At 51.1% G+C, this 15,994-nt stretch overlaps 1 protein-coding gene and 1 long non-coding RNA gene across 12 annotated transcripts in view; both read right to left on the minus strand.

The window, feature by feature from the left end:
- LOC141725787 (uncharacterized) overlaps nucleotides 1-15,994 on the minus strand; it is a 60,819-nt gene that overhangs the window by 8,571 nt on the left and 36,254 nt on the right. The window lies entirely within an intron of this gene.
- The window catches only part of LOC141725738 (uncharacterized), a 32,452-nt gene that overhangs the window by 4,069 nt on the left and 12,389 nt on the right, over nucleotides 1-15,994 (minus strand). For 2 of the 11 annotated variants that reach the window (XR_012577432.1, XR_012577427.1), the window contains 5 exons: nucleotides 13,279-15,980; nucleotides 13,132-13,174; nucleotides 12,987-13,030; nucleotides 12,865-12,905; nucleotides 8,642-12,783 (listed from right to left, as the gene is read on the minus strand). Coding sequence is in view for 1 of the 11 variants with exons in the window: in XM_074529786.1 (XP_074385887.1) it covers nucleotides 12,723-12,783; nucleotides 12,865-12,905; nucleotides 12,987-13,030; nucleotides 13,132-13,174; nucleotides 13,279-13,319; nucleotides 13,397-13,544 (378 nt within the window). In the remaining 10 variants the exon portion in view is untranslated. Of the gene's footprint in view, nucleotides 1-8,641; nucleotides 12,784-12,864; nucleotides 12,906-12,986; nucleotides 13,031-13,131; nucleotides 13,175-13,278; nucleotides 15,981-15,994 lie in introns of those variants that run through there. The other 9 variants (XR_012577430.1, XR_012577433.1, XR_012577434.1 and 6 more) reach the window with 7 other exon arrangements.

Here is a 15,994-nt window from a genome sequence, read left to right on the forward strand (position 1 = left end):
AATACCTTAGAGCGTCCTAAAGCAAAAAGTAGCACACATGAGCTCCTCACACTCCCGGCAGTGCACTGAGCTCCTCGCACTCCAGCGCAGCGTGCACTGAGTCTGCAACAAATTCTGCTCAGTGAGGGTCTGCGAACAAAGGTTCAACTGATGAATTGAACTGATTTTACAGGGATGTTTTCTAAGCACAGAAGCACAAAAAAGAACAAGCAGAAACAATTCTTAAATAAATCTGCAAGATTTATTTAGCATATATGCGAGTGATTTCCACCCTGTGGCTTCTCACTTTGATTGGTCTGTAGGTTCAGGAAGATGACAATGCACACTCTGCCTTCCCTGAGCCCCCACGGCAGCTGAGCGCTGCTCCGTGTGCTCAGATCGTCAGGAGCTGGATTACACGTACCCGGACGGACTGCAACTGCTCTGCTGCAGATTCAGGAGACGACGGCAGAGAGGGGCTGGCCGAGGCGTCGTCCGAATTCCATTTCTGTGTGACAAGAAGCGGTTTGTTCCCAACAGCTGCAACATCCCCGGCTCGCTTCCGTGGTGACTACCGATGGCACACAAATGGCAGCCCGAGGAAATCGTGTTCTGGGCTCTAAGTGGCTGGGACAGGGTCTGATTTTTTGTTTTGTATCTGTATGACGATTAGTACGACAGGGCTCTGAGGGATGACATGGCAACACAGAATTAAAAACTCCTCGATAGGATTACATCGACTTCTAGGAAAAGACAAAAGCCTATCACCCTTCTGAAATCTGCTTTTAATCCAAAGCACACGGATTGTCACTATACTGCACCTTCCAGCTTTTCAAAGCAGCTTACTTCTGAAGACCAGGAAACATTGATTTCTACAGAGACAATGGGCAATCCCCAGGCTAATTTAAGCAGTACTCTTTAATAGGGGATCTGCCAGCGTGCCAGTCCAGCTTCAAGTGCACTTTATTTCAGTCTCACATCCCCACAAAATTCTTCTCACATCTTCCAACCCTGAAATCTTATTTTTCCCTAAAGCTTCTCATCATTAGCAATTTCAAAGTAACATAGTTTCTTTTTACAACATTCAAAAATGTCATGCTGGACTGTGCTAGAGAGTAATCTGCAAATATAAGCTTAGCAAAGATTGAATTGACTTGTCCAGAGAAAAAACCTACAAGTGAACACCCACACCTGCCTACAAAGAGCTGACAAGCCCCTGGCAGCTACCACATCAAAGCACAGTGGATGTTTCTAATAGAGGATAAGGATAACAATACCACCTTTTGTTCTCTCCAGCTTGTTTTCCCTGCAGTCATATTTGCTTCTTATGATTTTTTAGGGATATCAGGTATCGGTTGTGCAGGGTTACGCACTGCGGAGGGATCTCTCGGTGATGCAGCCGTGCCCAGCTCCTCAAGTTCCGGCAGAGGGAGAGACGTGGAAGGATGCATGCAAATTGCTGCAGTTTTTGGCCGCCGTGGTGCTGTGTATAGAGCCGGTGGTGGAGGAAGCGGCATGACCCTGACCCTAACCCTAACCCTGACCCTAACCCTAGCCCTTACACCACCCCCAACCTCACCCGAGGGCTCAACCCCACCCCGGGCCCCACCCCGAGGCCTCAACCCCACCCCGAACCCCAATTAATCTTAAAATGAACCGTAACCCTTATAATTACCCCTTAAAATTAGCCCTAATTTTTAAAATTACCGTTTAAAACAAAGCCTTATCCAAGATGGCGGCCCCCATGTTGTCACGTGATTGCTTTCTAAGATGGCGATGGTCACGTGACTTTTAGCAAGATGGCTGCGCCCATGCTGACACGCGGTTTTCGGTAAGATGGCGATGCCCAGCCGAGCACGTGGTATGGGGACAAGATGGCGGCGCCCAACCGAATGACGTCACTTCCGGCAATATGGCGGCCGCCATGACCGGATTTTTTTCCTCGATTTCTGCCGGATTTTTTGCGCTTTCCACGAGTTCCCGGTGGCCGGAATGCTGCTCTGGTTCGCGTGCGGCCGGCGGCGTCACGGGGAAGGGCTTCTGGGGCGCAGCGGCGGCCTCTGGCCGCGACAGCCTGGCGACGGGGGGCGGCGCCCGGGGGCAGGGGCACGGCGACGGGGGGCGGTGTCTGGGGGCGGTGCCGCGGGGACGGGCAGCTAAAGGCGGGGCGGCGACCGCAGGAGAGGGCCCGTAGACGGGGGGCAGCGCCCAGGGGCGGGAGGGCCGGAAACGGCCGCTTTTACGACAGTCGCGCTTTACGCCCGTTTTACGACAGTCGCGCTTTACGGCCGCTTTTACGACAGTCGCGCTTTACGGCCGCTTTTACGACAGTCGCGCTTTACGGCCGATTTTACGACAGTCGCGCTTTACGGCAGTTTTACGACAGTCGCGCTTTACGGCCGCTTTTACGACAGTCGCGCTTTACGGCCGATTTTACGACAGTCGCGCATTACAGCCCCTTTTACGACAGTCGCGCTTTACGGCCGCTTTTACGACAGTCGCGCTTTACGGCCGATTTTACGACAGTCGCGCTTTACGGCAGTTTTACGACAGTCGCGCTTTACGGCCGATTTTACGACAGTCGCGCTTTACGGCCCCTTTTACGACAGTCGCGCTTTACGGCCGCTTTTACGACAGTCGCGCTTTACGGCCGCTTTTACGACAGTCGCGCTTTACGGCAGTTTTCCGACAGTCGCGCTTTACGGCTGCTTTTACGACAGTCGCGCTTTACGGCAGTTTTACGACAGTCGCGCTTTACGGCCGCTTTTACGACAGTCGCGCTTTACGGCCCCTTTTACGACAGTCGCGCTTTACGGCAGTTTTACGACAGTCGCGCTTTACGGCCCCTTTTACGACAGTCGCGCTTTACGGCCGCTTTTACGACAGTCGCGCTTTACGGCAGTTTTACGACAGTCGCGCTTTACGGCCGCTTTTACGACAGTCGCGCTTTACGGCAGTTTTACGACAGTCGCGCTTTACGGCCGCTTTTACGACAGTCGCGCTTTACGGCAGTTTTACGACAGTCGCGCTTTACGGCAGTTTTACGACAGTCGCGCTTTACGGCCCCTTTTACGACAGTCGCGCTTTACGGCAGTTTTACGACAGTCGCGCTTTACGGCTCCTTTTACGACAGTCGCGCTTTACGGCCGCTTTTACGACAGTCGCGCTTTACGGCCGCTTTTACGACAGTCGCGCTTTACGGCCCCTTTTACGACAGTCGCGCTTTACGGCAGTTTTACGACAGTCGCGCTTTACGGCCGCTTTTACGACAGTCGCGCTTTACGGCCGCTTTTACGACAGTCGCGCTTTACGGCCGATTTTACGACAGTCGCGCTTTACGGCAGTTTTACGACAGTCGCGCTTTACGGCCGCTTTTACGACAGTCGCGCTTTACGGCCCCTTTTACGACAGTCGCGCTTTACGGCAGTTTTACGACAGTCGCGCTTTACGGCCGCTTTTACGACAGTCGCGCTTTACGGCAGTTTTACGACAGTCGCGCTTTACGGCCCCTTTTACGACAGTCGCGCTTTACGGCCCCTTTTACGACAGTCGCGCTTTACGGCAGTTTTACGACAGTCGCGCTTTACGGCCCCTTTTACGACAGTCGCGCTTTACGGCCCCTTTTACGACAGTCGCGCTTTACGGCAGTTTTACGACAGTCGCGCTTTACGGCCTTTTACGACAGTCGCGCTTTACGGCCCCTTTTACGACAGTCGCGCTTTACGGCCGCTTTTACGACAGTCGCGCTTTACGGCCGCTTTTACGACAGTCGCGCTTTACGGCCGCTTTTACGACAGTCGCGCTTTACGGCCGCTTTTACGACAGTCGCGCTTTACGGCTCCTTTTACGACAGTCGCGCTTTACGGCCCCTTTTACGACAGTCGCGCTTTACGGCCGCTTTTACGACAGTCGCGCTTTACGGCAGTTTTACGACAGTCGCGCTTTACGGCCGCTTTTACGACAGTCGCGCTTTACGGCCCCTTTTACGACAGTCGCGCTTTACGGCAGTTTTACGACAGTCGCGCTTTACGGCCCCTTTTACGACAGTCGCGCTTTACGGCCGCTTTTACGACAGTCGCGCTTTACGGCAGTTTTACGACAGTCGCGCTTTACGGCAGTTTTACGACAGTCGCGCTTTACGGCCGCTTTTACGACAGTCGCGCTTTACGGCAGTTTTACGACAGTCGCGCTTTACGGCCGCTTTTACGACAGTCGCGCTTTACGGCAGTTTTACGACAGTCGCGCTTTACGGCAGTTTTACGACAGTCGCGCTTTACGGCCCCTTTTACGACAGTCGCGCTTTACGGCAGTTTTACGACAGTCGCGCTTTACGGCTCCTTTTACGACAGTCGCGCTTTACGGCCGCTTTTACGACAGTCGCGCTTTACGGCCGCTTTTACGACAGTCGCGCTTTACGGCCGCTTTTACGACAGTCGCGCTTTACGGCCCCTTTTACGACAGTCGCGCTTTACGGCAGTTTTACGACAGTCGCGCTTTACGGCCGCTTTTACGACAGTCGCGCTTTACGGCCGCTTTTACGACAGTCGCGCTTTACGGCCGATTTTACGACAGTCGCGCTTTACGGCAGTTTTACGACAGTCGCGCTTTACGGCCGCTTTTACGACAGTCGCGCTTTACGGCCCCTTTTACGACAGTCGCGCTTTACGGCAGTTTTACGACAGTCGCGCTTTACGGCCGCTTTTACGACAGTCGCGCTTTACGGCAGTTTTACGACAGTCGCGCTTTACGGCCCCTTTTACGACAGTCGCGCTTTACGGCCCCTTTTACGACAGTCGCGCTTTACGGCAGTTTTACGACAGTCGCGCTTTACGGCCTTTTACGACAGTCGCGCTTTACGGCCCCTTTTACGACAGTCGCGCTTTACGGCAGTTTTACGACAGTCGCGCTTTACGGCCTTTTACGACAGTCGCGCTTTACGGCAGTTTAACGACAGTCGCGCTTTACGGCCCCTTTTACAACAGTCGCGCTTTACGGCCCCTTTTACGACAGTCGCGCTTTACGGCAGTTTTACGACAGTCGCGCTTTACGGCCTTTTACGACAGTCGCGCTTTACGGCCCCTTTTACGACAGTCGCGCTTTACGGCCGCTTTTACGACAGTCGCGCTTTACGGCCGCTTTTACGACAGTCGCGCTTTACGGCCGCTTTTACGACAGTCGCGCTTTACGGCCCCTTTTACGACAGTCGCGCTTTACGGCCGCTTTTACGACAGTCGCGCTTTACGGCAGTTTTACGACAGTCGCGCTTTACGGCCGCTTTTACGACAGTCGCGCTTTACGGCTCCTTTTACGACAGTCGCGCTTTACGGCTCCTTTTACGACAGTCGCGCTTTACGGCCGCTTTTACGACAGTCGCGCTTTACGGCCGCTTTTACGACAGTCGCGCTTTACGGCAGTTTTACGACAGTCGCGCTTTACGGCCCCTTTTACGACAGTCGCGCTTTACGGCTCCTTTTACGACAGTCGCGCTTTACGGCTCCTTTTACGACAGTCGCGCTTTACGGCCGCTTTCACGACAGTCGCGCTTTACGGCCGCTTTTACGACAGTCGCGCTTTACGGCAGTTTTACGACACTCGCGCTTTACGGCCGCTTTTACGACAGTCGCGCTTTACGGCAGTTTTACGACATTCGCGCTTTACGGCAGTTTTACGACAGTCGCGCTTTACGGCCCCTTTTACGACAGTCGCGCTTTACGGCCCCTTTTACGACAGTCGCGCTTTACGGCCCCTTTTACGACAGTCGCGCTTTACGGCCGCTTTTACGACAGTCGCGCTTTACGGCCGCTTTTACGACAGTCGCGCTTTACGGCCCCTTTTACGACAGTCGCGCTTTACGGCAGTTTTACGACAGTCGCGCTTTACGGCCGCTTTTACGACAGTCGCGCTTTACGGCCGCTTTTACGACAGTCGCGCTTTACGGCCGATTTTACGACAGTCGCGCTTTACGGCAGTTTTACGACAGTCGCGCTTTACGGCCGCTTTTACGACAGTCGCGCTTTACGGCCCCTTTTACGACAGTCGCGCTTTACGGCAGTTTTACGACAGTCGCGCTTTACGGCCGCTTTTACGACAGTCGCGCTTTACGGCCCCTTTTACGACAGTCGCGCTTTACGGCCCCTTTTACGACAGTCGCGCTTTACGGCCCCTTTTACGACAGTCGCGCTTTACGGCAGTTTTACGACAGTCGCGCTTTACGGCCTTTTACGACAGTCGCGCTTTACGGCCCCTTTTACGACAGTCGCGCTTTACGGCAGTTTTACGACAGTCGCGCTTTACGGCCTTTTACGACAGTCGCGCTTTACGGCAGTTTAACGACAGTCGCGCTTTACGGCCCCTTTTACAACAGTCGCGCTTTACGGCCCCTTTTACGACAGTCGCGCTTTACGGCAGTTTTACGACAGTCGCGCTTTACGGCCTTTTACGACAGTCGCGCTTTACGGCCCCTTTTACGACAGTCGCGCTTTACGGCCGCTTTTACGACAGTCGCGCTTTACGGCCGCTTTTACGACAGTCGCGCTTTACGGCCGCTTTTACGACAGTCGCGCTTTACGGCCCCTTTTACGACAGTCGCGCTTTACGGCCGCTTTTACGACAGTCGCGCTTTACGGCAGTTTTACGACAGTCGCGCTTTACGGCCGCTTTTACGACAGTCGCGCTTTACGGCTCCTTTTACGACAGTCGCGCTTTACGGCTCCTTTTACGACAGTCGCGCTTTACGGCCGCTTTTACGACAGTCGCGCTTTACGGCCGCTTTTACGACAGTCGCGCTTTACGGCAGTTTTACGACAGTCGCGCTTTACGGCCCCTTTTACGACAGTCGCGCTTTACGGCTCCTTTTACGACAGTCGCGCTTTACGGCTCCTTTTACGACAGTCGCGCTTTACGGCCGCTTTCACGACAGTCGCGCTTTACGGCCGCTTTTACGACAGTCGCGCTTTACGGCAGTTTTACGACACTCGCGCTTTACGGCCGCTTTTACGACAGTCGCGCTTTACGGCAGTTTTACGACATTCGCGCTTTACGGCAGTTTTACGACAGTCGCGCTTTACGGCCCCTTTTACGACAGTCGCGCTTTACGGCCCCTTTTACGACAGTCGCGCTTTACGGCCCCTTTTACGACAGTCGCGCTTTACGGCCCCTTTTACGACAGTCGCGCTTTACGGCCGCTTTTACGACAGTCGCGCTTTACGGCTCCTTTTACGACAGTCGCGCTTTACGGCCGCTTTTACGACAGTCGCGCTTTACGGCCGCTTTCACGACAGTCGCGCTTTACGGCCGCTTTTACGACAGTCGCGCTTTACGGCAGTTTTACGACAGTCGCGCTTTACGGCCGCTTTTACGACAGTCGCGCTTTACGGCCGCTTTTACGACAGTCGCGCTTTACGGCCGCTTTTACGACAGTCGCGCTTTACGGCAGTTTTACGACATTCGCGCTTTACGGCAGTTTTACGACAGTCGCGCTTTACGGCCCCTTTTACGACAGTCGCGCTTTACGGCCCCTTTTACGACAGTCGCGCTTTACGGCCCCTTTTACGACAGTCGCGCTTTACGGCCGCTTTTACGACAGTCGCGCTTTACGGCAGTTTTACGACAGTCGCGCTTTACGGCCCCTTTTACGACAGTCGCGCTTTACGGCCCCTTTTACGACAGTCGCGCTTTACGGCAGTTTTACGACAGTCGCGCTTTACGGCAGTTTTACGACAGTCGCGCTTTACGGCCCCTTTTACGACAGTCGCGCTTTACGGCCGCTTTTACGACAGTCGCGCTTTACGGCAGTTTTACGACAGTCGCGCTTTACGGCCGCTTTTACGACAGTCGCGCTTTACGGCCCCTTTTACGACATTCGCGCTTTACGGCAGTTTTACGACAGTCGCGCTTTACGGCCCCTTTTACGACAGTCGCGCTTTACGGCCCCTTTTACGACAGTCGCGCTTTACGGCCCCTTTTACGACAGTCGCGCTTTACGGCCCCTTTTACGACAGTCGCGCTTTACGGCCGCTTTTACGACAGTCGCGCTTTACGGCCGCTTTTACGACAGTCGCGCTTTACGGCCGCTTTTACGACAGTCGCGCTTTACGGCCCCTTTTACGACAGTCGCGCTTTACGGCCGCTTTTACGACAGTCGCGCTTTACGGCAGTTTTACGACAGTCGCGCTTTACGGCCCCTTTTGCGACAGTCGCGCTTTACGGCCGCTTTTACGACAGTCGCGCTTTACGGGCACTTTTACGACCATCGCGCTTTACGGCCGTATTTATGACAGGTTTTTTTCGCCCATCTTGGGCTTTTTCCTTGTTTTTTCCCCTAATTAGCACCCCTACCCAGGTGCCAGCAATCAACCCTAACCCTAGTCCCCCCCCAACCCTAGTCCCCGCCCTCTAATTAGCACCCCTACCCAGGTGCCAGCAATCAACCCTAACCCTAGTCCCCGCCCCCTAATTAGCACCCCTACCCAGGTGCCAGCAATCAACCCTAACCCTAGTCCCCGCCCCCTAACCCTAGTCTCCGCCCCCTAACCCTAGTCCCCGCCCCCTAATTAGCACCCCTACCCAGGTGCCAGCAATCAACCCTAACCCTAGTCTCCGCCCCCTGGGGGCAGGGAGATGTGGGGAGTGGTGTTTAGGGGTGGGGACTAGGGGTTGATTGCTGGCACCTGGGTAGGGGTGCTAATTAGGGGGTGGGGTCCCTATATACTGTATGTAGTAAAAAGAATTAAAACTATATGTCTGGTGCGGCAGTAGAAAATTTCAGGCTCCCAGGGAGTAAATGGTTTGGTTTGTATTTTTAATTCTTTTCCTTTACTCCCCGGGAGCCTGAAATTTTCTACTGCTGCTTTTTTAATTTAAAGCTAGAAAGGAAAACAAAGTTATAAAGAGAGAAGAGAAAAGCGAGAGAAAAGTGAGAGAAGAGAAAAGTGAGAGAAGAGAAAGAAACAGAGAGAAGAGAAAGAAACAGAGAGAAGAGAAAGAGAAAGAAGTAAAGCCTGAAAGGGAGAGAGAGAGAAGGAAAAAGAGTGAAAAGGAGAGAAATAGAAAAAAAAAACCACAGGAAGACAGAGAAGAGAAACAAAACAGACAGAAAAGAACACAGAGATAGAAGAAAAGAAGACCGAGAGACAGAAAGAGAAAAGAAAACCGAGAGAAACCAAGACAGAGAGAAAGGAAAAGAAAGGAGGTTGAGAAAATGAAGGATGGGAGTTAGAGGAAAAAGAAATTAACTCTAATCCCCACCAAAGTGAAAACTCAGGACAGAGTGAAAAAAGAAAAGACTGAGAGCAAAAAGGACGAACCAAGGAAAAGGAGAACACAGAGAAACAGAAGCAACAAGAGCAAGGGTGAAAGTTATGAAGGAAAATAAATAAGGTGCAAAGTATAGTCAAAAGAGAGCAAAATAAATACAGTCAGATAAAGGATGAAATTACCCAAATAAGAAAAGGAAGGGGATGGAAACATAGTTACAGAAGCACAGACACAGTGTCAGAAACAGTGAGAAACAGAAACAAAGGGACAGAGACAGATGGAGTTAGGTTAGAAATAGAAAAGGAAAGTGAGGAGCAACAGGAAGAAATACAGTGGAAAGAAAATACAAAACCACACCAAAAAAACACAAGAGCCACACTGGGGGTAGGGAAGGGCAGGGGATCTCTTTATTAGGGGGGATTTTACTGGATTGAATGAATGATTTTATTTATACATCAGCAAAATACATTGAAACAGTATACACAAATGTAAATGCAGATAGAAGCCATACACACACTGTTAGAAGTCAAATTTAAATACACAGCAATACACCATATAATGAAAATAGAAAAAGCTTGATTGAAGATTACAGGAAACCCAGAACAACAAAAGCACCAAGAAAACTACATTCATCTACCACACACACTCCCTTCAGATAGCACAAAACCTCACCATCCCTCTCATCACAACTGCTAAATTACACCCCAGAAATCAGTTGGGAACCGTGTTTCCAAGGACCAGAGCCTGCAAAAAATCCTCCTGCCTGACGAAAACCCCGGTCCCTGGAGGGTCCGCGCCCAAACTGTGGCGATGAACGTCGCCTCACGGACCGACCGGGACCGAGGGAAAAAAAACCCAGCCGGGGGGAAAAAAAAAAAAAACCCCGGCTGGGGATTTTTTATTCTAAATTTAAAAATGAGTTGAAAAACCTGAAAAACCCAAAGCCATACAAGGTTACAACTCTAGAGCCCTTCAACACACACACACACTTCCTTCAGCTGACACACAAACCCACACTGATTCACACATCAACCGCTCAGCTAACCCTCTGCAACAATTCACACCACTCCTTGGGAACAGGGTTCCCAGAAGCCTCTAAAAAATCCTCCTGACTGACAAAAACCCCAGTCCCTGGAGGGTCCGCGCCCAAACTTTGGCGATGAACGTCGCCTCGCGGACCGACCGGGACCGAGGGAAAAAAAACCCAGCCGGGGGGAAAAAAAACCCCCAGCTGGGGATTTTTTATTCTAAATTTAAAAATGAGATGAAAAACCTGAAAACCAAAAGTCATACACACAAGGGTAAAGCCAGTCAGCATGCGCTCACACACGCAGGAACGAGCGGAGGCAGACAGACACGCTCGCTTGCTCCCACACACACCCGCACCCTCTTCCGACTTACACGCTCGCTGCGGCCCTTACTGACGACTCTGAGGAACGTGCTTTGACGCATCTTCTCGCTGCTGCTCCTTGACTTCAAATGGTAGATCCCAGGGAAATCAGCAGCCTCGGGGACCTGTGAGATGACAGGAAGGGATCAATGAGCGGGTATGTGACAGCTAGGACCTGTCCCCACTCTGGACCTATAAATTTTGTACCCAAAATCCCACAAAAGACAGATTAACGCTAAAGTTTTCATAACTCTTCCACCTAACTGTGACTACGTGCCAGGGCAGGGCAGCTCCGATCATAATTGGTACAATGTAAGTACACACAATATGAACTGACACATACATTGCAAGTGTACACAGAGTGTAAGTACAGACAATATAAGGCGATACACTCACATACAGTATAACCACATACAATATACACCAACAGAGGTACATACAATGTAAGTACATACAGCATAAGCCATCACAGGTACACACAATATACACCAACAGAGGTACATACAATGTAAGTACATACAGCATGAGCCATCACAGGTACACACAATATACACCAACAGAGGTACATACAATGTAAGTACATACAGCATAAGCCATCACAGGTACACACAATATACACCAACAGAGGTACATACAGTGTAAGTACATACAGCATGAGCCATCACAGGTACACACAATATACACCAACAGAGGTACATACAGTGTAAGTACATACAGCATGAGCCATCACAGGTACACACAATATACACCAACAGAGGTACATACAGTGTAAGTACATACAGCATGAGCCATCACAGGTACACACAATATACACCAACAGAGGTACATACAGTGTAAGTACATACAGCATGAGCCATCACAGGTACACACAATATACACCAACAGAGGTACATACAGTGTAAGTACATACAGCATAAGCCATCACAGGTACACACAATATACACCAACAGAGGTACATACAGTGTAAGTACATACAGCATAAGCCATCACAGGTACACACAATATACACCAACAGAGGTACATACAATGTAAGTACATACAGCATAAGCCATCACAGGTACATACAATATAAGTACATGGAGTATAAGCCAGCATAGGTACACACAATATTGGTACATAAAATACAAGCCAACATAGGGGCATACAACAGAAAGCAGGACTTAGGATAACAATCTGGAAGATTAATTCTTGAGACCTATCTCCTGTGAGAAGATGGAACCAATAGAACTACTGCAGTCACCTGAGGAAGGAGTAAGATGCTCCCTCTAGAAGTCCAAGAGAATGGCATGGAAAAAAGGCACTACCAAAGCTGGTAGTGAGAAGGAACATGGATAACATCTTCTGTAACCCTTCCTGGCTCAAAGAGTAAAAAGGTAAAAATGCCGGAATAAGGAATATCCGGAAAGGAACGTGAGTAGAACAGGAGTGAGATGGCACGGAGTGGTGCCCACAAAGCGTCGAGATGTAACAAAGGCCTATGACAAGGAAGACGACAGACACACGCTATGCAACACAGACACGGACGATGTAACAGACACGGATGACGTAACACAGAGACAAGTGGCAACTTTCCACTTAGGGACCTGAGATTCCTAGCGCAAGATGAACCAGAGGCTGATGACTCCAAAGGAAAGGAAGCCCTATGACAATAGCATGTGTTAATGAAATGTAACTCATTAAAAGCACTCAGTGCCAAAGCAATTGAGAAGATGCTCGAGAGGCTCAGCGAGCCTAGAAAAGGAAGTGGACGGCCGAGCGATCGTGGCTATAGCTGCAGACCCGAAGGCGAGCTCCTCGGGGGAAAGATCCGTGACGATGCCGAGTCAAGGAAGGCTGACGACGCAAAGTTCGTGACGCTGTGGAGAGGGGTCGGAACTGCCCTGCCCGGCAAAGGCTCTGATGAAGCTGAAGAGAAAGCCTCTCCCTTTACTTCCAGAGGACCCGTCCCACTACAGACCTCTCCGCTAAGCTGACATGAAACTGCCCCCTGTGATACTAAAGGTTTTTCCCCTTCCCCGACCACGGGCCCCGACACTTAGCTTTCGCAGGGGGAGGGGACAAAATCCATCCTCGGTCGGACATGGATGTCAAGACGTTCTCAAGGTGTGTGCTTTGGCGCTGCCATTTCCGAGCTTTGCCTAAGAGCCTCCACAGGGTACCTAAGATGAAACAGAAAAAGTGACTATTGTCCTCAAAACCGGTAATCCCCGGGAGTGCTGCGCACCACCGCCCCGGCTCACCTCAAGTCTCGCTTTGAATCCGGAAGGTACGCAGAAGATACCTGCAAAAACAAAAGGCGCACGCTTAGCATGCTGCTGCGTAACACTCGCCTATGAGTCGGCCTGCCTAAACCCCAACTCACCTGCCCTCCTGTGTTCCTTGGCATGCCTAGGGCAGTGAGACAACCTGGAAAGAAACAAAGCAGAAAAGCATGCTGAGATACTGTGAAAACACAACATCCCTACCCTGACAAGGATGCCACAGCAGTACCTTAAGCTTGCACCCACCTGGCATGGGCGTGCTCAGCCAACATAGATTGAAAGGGGCCACCTAAAACAAAAAAAAAAAAAAAAACAAGCAGACATGCTTAGAACAGCATCAGAAACTGAGACTGCAGCAATAACAACTGCTTCAGTATGCTACTCAATGCTCACCTTGCCCACTCGGCCTTGACTGCAGCTCTCACCCTTGAATGCTTAAAAAGAGAGACAAAGAACACTGCTGTAACAGGTATCAATTATACTCCCTCCACAGAGGAAAGCAGTAACTGACCTGCTCGGGAGAATCCCCTCACAGGGGTTGGGGCCCTCTGGCCCAGATTTAATTCATCTGAATCTGAAAAAAACGTTAGGACAGGAGTCACACTGTTGCAGGACAACTGAAGAGCTCCAGATGTCCTGTGTCCATCTACAAATCCCATCTAGAGTCCAACTACACCCCACATTACACATTCCAAGTCCCCGGGCCCTCTCCTATCGCACCAGGCTATGCGGCAGGGCAGAGCAGCCCCGGCACAAATGTGTGCTGACACCCGTGACACAGGACAGACAGGACAGGACACACAACGGGGACACAACAGGAACAGAAATCTCTTGGCAAGGAAAATGGCTGCAAGGACTGAGAGCATGCAAAAGGAGATGACTGAGTTCAAACTGACGGTGAGCTGATGAGGCTCAGAGAACACTGCAGGAAGAAGATGCTAACTGAATGATTGATTCCAAGAACAGTAAAGATGGATGCCTAGGAATCCTATGGTCAGAAGCCTCTGCCTGCCCTCACATTCTTTCAAGCCCTAATCCACCATAATGGATCCAGGTGGGGCACAGCTGTCCGTACAGCTCAGAACAAGACCTGAAAAGACATCTGACTGGATGCTTCCAAAGAGAGAACTTTTGACTGGGGAGCTCAGACAGGTATCAGAATCACATCTATGGCCTGGGTGCCAGGCCAAGGAATGCAGAGATCACAGATGCTAACAATGATGCCAAGGTTTCTGACAGGCCTCTCAAAGGGCTAAGGTAAAAGACAGGAGATACACAAACAACACATAATGCACAGCAGACAAGTGACACCAGACACACCGGGACTGCTCTGCCCTGAACACCTCAGCACTGTGATCAAAGGTGAGAGTTGGCTTTCATGGGGCCTAAGGGGCCACTTCATGGACACCCCCCCACCGCCAAACTGGACTCAAAAACCCCTCCCAGTAATTCCCAAACCAGCACCCTGCCTTCATCCCCTCTGTGGGTCATAGCCCTCTACTTATCTCTCAGACATCTCAGGATGCAGGCCCATGTCATGTACAAAAGATGGTGGCCTCTACATCTGGGAAGGTCCTGCTGGCACTGCTGTTCAACAATCTCCTGGTGTTTCTTAGCCAGCTATATTAAAGAAAACCAAATATCAATGCATGACCTCAGCAGCACGCTGGCCAAAACCCAACCATTCTGCTACTCACCATTGTCCCAAGAATGCCTGGTGCAGAAATAGGAACAGATGCTCAGAGTTGCAGCAGAGAGACTTGAGCAATAACAACTGCCTCTGTAAGCTACTCACTGCTCACCTTGCCTGCTGATATCCAGCTTTACTTCCTAAAAAGAAGAACAGCGCTGTAACAGTCTCACTTTAAACTCCCCCTGCAGAGACAAACAGTGACTGACCTGCTCTGGGGAACCTCCTCACCCGGCATGGGTGGATGGATGGATTTTGCCATGGATTTTGTCCTCTTCATCTGAAAGTTACGACAAAAGTAAAAGGGCTGCAGGATGACTTCACAGCACCAAACATCTTGTGTCTATCTAGAAATATCATCTAGAGTCCAGTGACACCCCACAAACTGCAAGGCCCCAGGACTTGTCCCATTGCAGCTGGCCATGCGGCAGGGCAGGACAGCTCCGGCACCCATATGTGTGCAGACACCCGTGAGACAGAACGTGACAAACAGGGGGACATCAAACACCACACATCATGCTTGTGGTGAGGGCCTCGAGGGAAGAAGGCAAAAGGGACCCCAAAGACACACTAGGGAACACGGCACACCGGAAAGCATGACACAAACCAGAGCTGTTCTGCACTGCCCGCCTGAAAGCTGCCATCAAAAGTAGAGCCTCTCCCTTTAGCTGTCCTAAGAGGCCCTTAGAGAAGATTGCTTCTCCCTCAGCTAATTTTGAAATATGCCCCAAGAACTACCAATCTGCTACGCCCCCATCTCCAGGCCGTGGCTCCCAACTTATCTTTTGTACGATGGGTTATGTGCATTCACGTTGCACCTGAAATGAGTCTGCTTCACAGAGCCTCGTGATCGCCTGTGAGCCTCTCGGTCAGCTACAATAAAGAAAACCAAAAGCAAAGAATGAGTCCAGAGTTATGTGGGCCAAATCCCAGCCAGTCAGCTACTTGCCCTCTCCTGAGTGTGCCTGGCTCCCTCAGGCTCCAGCTTCATCCTGATTCCAAGGCTGTGGCCTTTATTAGGGCTGGCACCTGGCTTCGAGAAAGGCAAAGTTAAATGGCATTCCTGTGAGTGCAGTGGATGACTCTGTGTGCTCTAAGACATGGGAATGCCTCTGCTAGAAGCCTTGGGGGGGGGGGGGGGCCCTCAAATAAAGACCCTTTCTCACCCTGCTGCCTGCAAACCCCCTCCCAAGAACTCCTAACTGGATACCTGCTCACCCTCCCTCTCCCACTCACAATCCTCAACTCACCTGAAGCCTCAATCTCAAACACCATCCCTGACAGTGGGCAGATACCTCTTGTGACATGATCAAGCTGCTGAAAAAATTCTTCTCCTTGAGAGCTGAGCAATAACAACCACTTCTCTCCACGGCCCACCTTGACTGCTAATATCCAGATTCACTTCCTAAAAACAAAGAC

This window comes from Zonotrichia albicollis, chromosome 2 (genome assembly GCF_047830755.1).
Source record: "Zonotrichia albicollis isolate bZonAlb1 chromosome 2, bZonAlb1.hap1, whole genome shotgun sequence".
Taxonomy (NCBI): Eukaryota; Metazoa; Chordata; class Aves; order Passeriformes; family Passerellidae; genus Zonotrichia; species Zonotrichia albicollis.